Source organism: Pteropus medius, unplaced genomic scaffold (genome assembly GCF_902729225.1).
Source record: "Pteropus medius unplaced genomic scaffold, Ma_sr-lr_union100, whole genome shotgun sequence".
Classification (NCBI taxonomy): domain Eukaryota; kingdom Metazoa; phylum Chordata; class Mammalia; order Chiroptera; family Pteropodidae; genus Pteropus; species Pteropus medius.
In genome coordinates, this window is record NW_024344434.1 from 1,407,505 (window position 1) to 1,410,161 (window position 2,657).

At 64.1% G+C, this 2,657-nt stretch overlaps 1 protein-coding gene across 2 annotated transcripts; it reads left to right on the top strand.

The window, feature by feature from the left end:
* Positions 1–226: 226 nt before the first annotated feature.
* Positions 227–2,446, top strand: C1QL2 (complement C1q like 2). 2 transcript variants are annotated; one of them, XM_039872705.1, is made up of 3 exons: positions 227–982; positions 1,608–1,747; positions 1,839–2,446. In XM_039872705.1, exons 1-3 carry the CDS (start codon positions 299–301, stop codon positions 2,221–2,223), a joined length of 1,209 nt encoding a protein of 402 aa, XP_039728639.1. In that variant the 5' UTR covers positions 227–298; the 3' UTR covers positions 2,224–2,446. The 2 variants fall into 2 exon arrangements, with proteins under 2 accessions (XP_039728639.1, XP_039728640.1); XM_039872706.1 differs by having other exon boundaries at positions 1,608–1,955.
* Positions 2,447–2,657: the final 211 nt, after the last annotated feature.

Consider the following 2,657-nt stretch of genomic DNA (forward strand, 5'->3'; position numbering starts at 1 on the left):
TCCTGTGAGCCCCCGCGATGCGCGTTGGGCTCCTCGGCTCTCCGGAGCAGCTCCCGCGCGGTGAGCACTGTCTCCTGGGCCGGGGCGCCTCTCGCTGAAGTAGTTGGGCCAGAGGGTCGCCACGTCGGGAGTGCGGCTGGGACCTGCGGAGTCGGCCCCGGAGCGCGGGGAGCGGGGCCGCCCGCGCCGCCCCACCATTACCTCCCCAGGCGGCAAGGAGGAGCTGGTGGCGGTCGCTTCCCGGCTGTGGCAGCGGCGGCGGCGCGCCTGCTTGGCGGCCGTCGGCGTGCTCTTAGCCATGGCTCTGGGGCTGCTCATCGCGGTGCCGCTGCTGCTGCAGGCGGCACCCCCCGGAGCGGCGCACTACGAGATGATGGGCACCTGCCGCATGATCTGCGACCCATACAGCGCCTCACCCGGCGGTGGCCCTGCGGGCGCCAAGGCGCCGCCGCCGGGACCCAGCACTGCTGCCCTGGAAGTCATGCAGGATCTGAGCGCCAACCCTCCGCCCCCTTTCATCCAGGGGCCCAAGGGCGACCCGGGGCGACCCGGCAAGCCAGGGCCGCGGGGGCCCCCTGGAGAGCCAGGCCCGCCCGGACCCAGGGGTCCCCCGGGGGAGAAGGGCGACTCAGGGCGGCCCGGGCTGCCAGGGCTGCAGCTGACGTCGGGAGCAGCAGGCAGTGTCGGGGTGGTGGGTGGCGGAACCGGGGGCGGCGGCGACTCTGAGGGCGAAGTGACCGGAGCGCTTAGCGCCGCCTTCAGCGGTCCCAAGATCGCCTTCTACGTGGGTCTCAAGAGCCCCCACGAAGGCTACGAGGTTCTCAAGTTCGACGACGTGGTCACCAACCTCGGCAATCACTACGACCCCACTACTGGCAAGTTCAGCTGCCAGGTGCGCGGCATCTACTTCTTCACCTACCACATCCTTATGCGCGGCGGCGACGGCACCAGCATGTGGGCAGACCTCTGCAAGAACGGGCAGGTCAGTGACCCCTATCCCCACCCCCGCCGACTCCTGCAAATCCCCGCAGACCCTCGTTCCCACCCGGAGCTCTGAACCGCTTGGGAAACAGTCTTCTTTCTTCTCACTCGCGAGCACCGGAGCGAGTGCCGGGAGGGAGCGCACCTCAGGATCCCGCTTCCCAGTGCTCTCTGGTCGCGTTAATCCGAATGTAGCGCTGGAGGTTGTGCCTCGAGCTCTCAGAGACCGTGCTACCGAACTGCACTGTCCTGCTCCTTGCTTACCCCGCCTACAGCCCCGTGAGCTCCTCGGAAACCTCATTCTTTAGCTCCCACTGTGAGCCCCGGTCACCTCTGAGTCCTACTGTCTCCTTTCCTCTCGGCCCTGGCCCCTATATTCCCACCCTTCCCCTCTGGGTCAGTGTCCATGAAGCGCCCTCTCTCCTGCTTTCCCAAACTTGCCGGCTGCGGAGAAGAGGGGACCAAGAAGGAGTTAGCGAAGTTGGAGAGAGCTGTGGAGCCTGAGTGGGAGAGTGGACCCGGGACCCCGGGGCGGAAAGCCGGGCAGGGGGCGCGCCAGGTGGGGGCTGAGTAAGGGGCCCAGGCAGAAGTGCCTCGACCCACCTGCTCCTGTGGTTTGCCCTCAGGTCCGGGCCAGCGCCATCGCGCAGGACGCTGACCAGAACTACGACTACGCCAGTAACAGCGTGGTGCTGCACCTCGATTCTGGGGACGAGGTGTACGTGAAGCTGGACGGCGGGAAGGCGCATGGAGGCAATAACAACAAGTACAGCACGTTCTCGGGCTTTCTTCTATACCCGGACTAGGGGCGCAGGGTGCACGAGGTGGGGTGGCTTCAGGACGCCCTATGCCCATAGGGGCGCGCTGTTCCCTGGCAAGGACTCTTGCTTCATGACACTTCCTGACATCGTTGGAAAAGACACATCCCTGCTGTCCTCCCTGCCGCGCTCCCGGTCTCAGTGTGTCTGCGACTCGCCACGCTCTGGGCTGTGCTCCTGGTTCCTGTCCCCAACCCGGAGAGGGAGAGGGCGACACCCACGTAGTGAGATGAACATGAACCTGAACCCCAGAGGCGGTCGGTGGTCAGTAGCGGCGGCAGCGGAGGAGACAGCAGCTGCGGAAGCAGTGCGGGGTTTGCAAACCTGGTGGGACTGGACAGGCCAGGCGGGACGTCTGTCCTCTTCCAGGTCCCCTCCTTCTCCTTGTGCCCTGAGACCGAAGCCTCCCAGTCCTGGCCAGTGAGGTAGGCCAAAGTGAGCATGAGCTCCCTGGGGCATCTTTTGTGACCTGAAATACTTGTGCAAATTTCCCTGTCCATCAGCCAAAACCTCAACCGCAGCAGAATCCCAATAAACGGAAAATTCGCCTCTCCACAAACTCCCTACTCAGATCCACTGCGATGCATTAAATTATGTTTTTAGACGACAGGCTCTGATGTCTCTGTCAGTATGGCCCTAAGGCCACACCTCCAGAAGTCCACCTCTGCATTAACTGGGTCCTGAGTAGTCCCATCTGTGCTTGTGTGTCAGCCACTGCCTTGTCCCTGCAACCTGGGGTGGGTGAAAATGATGTGGGGAGATGGGATAGCAGCATCCCACTGTTTGGGGAGGTAATTCTCCCCAGGGCCCAGAGGAAGTAGGGGAGAGTTAGAGGGGAAGGAAGAGGAGTGGCTGCAT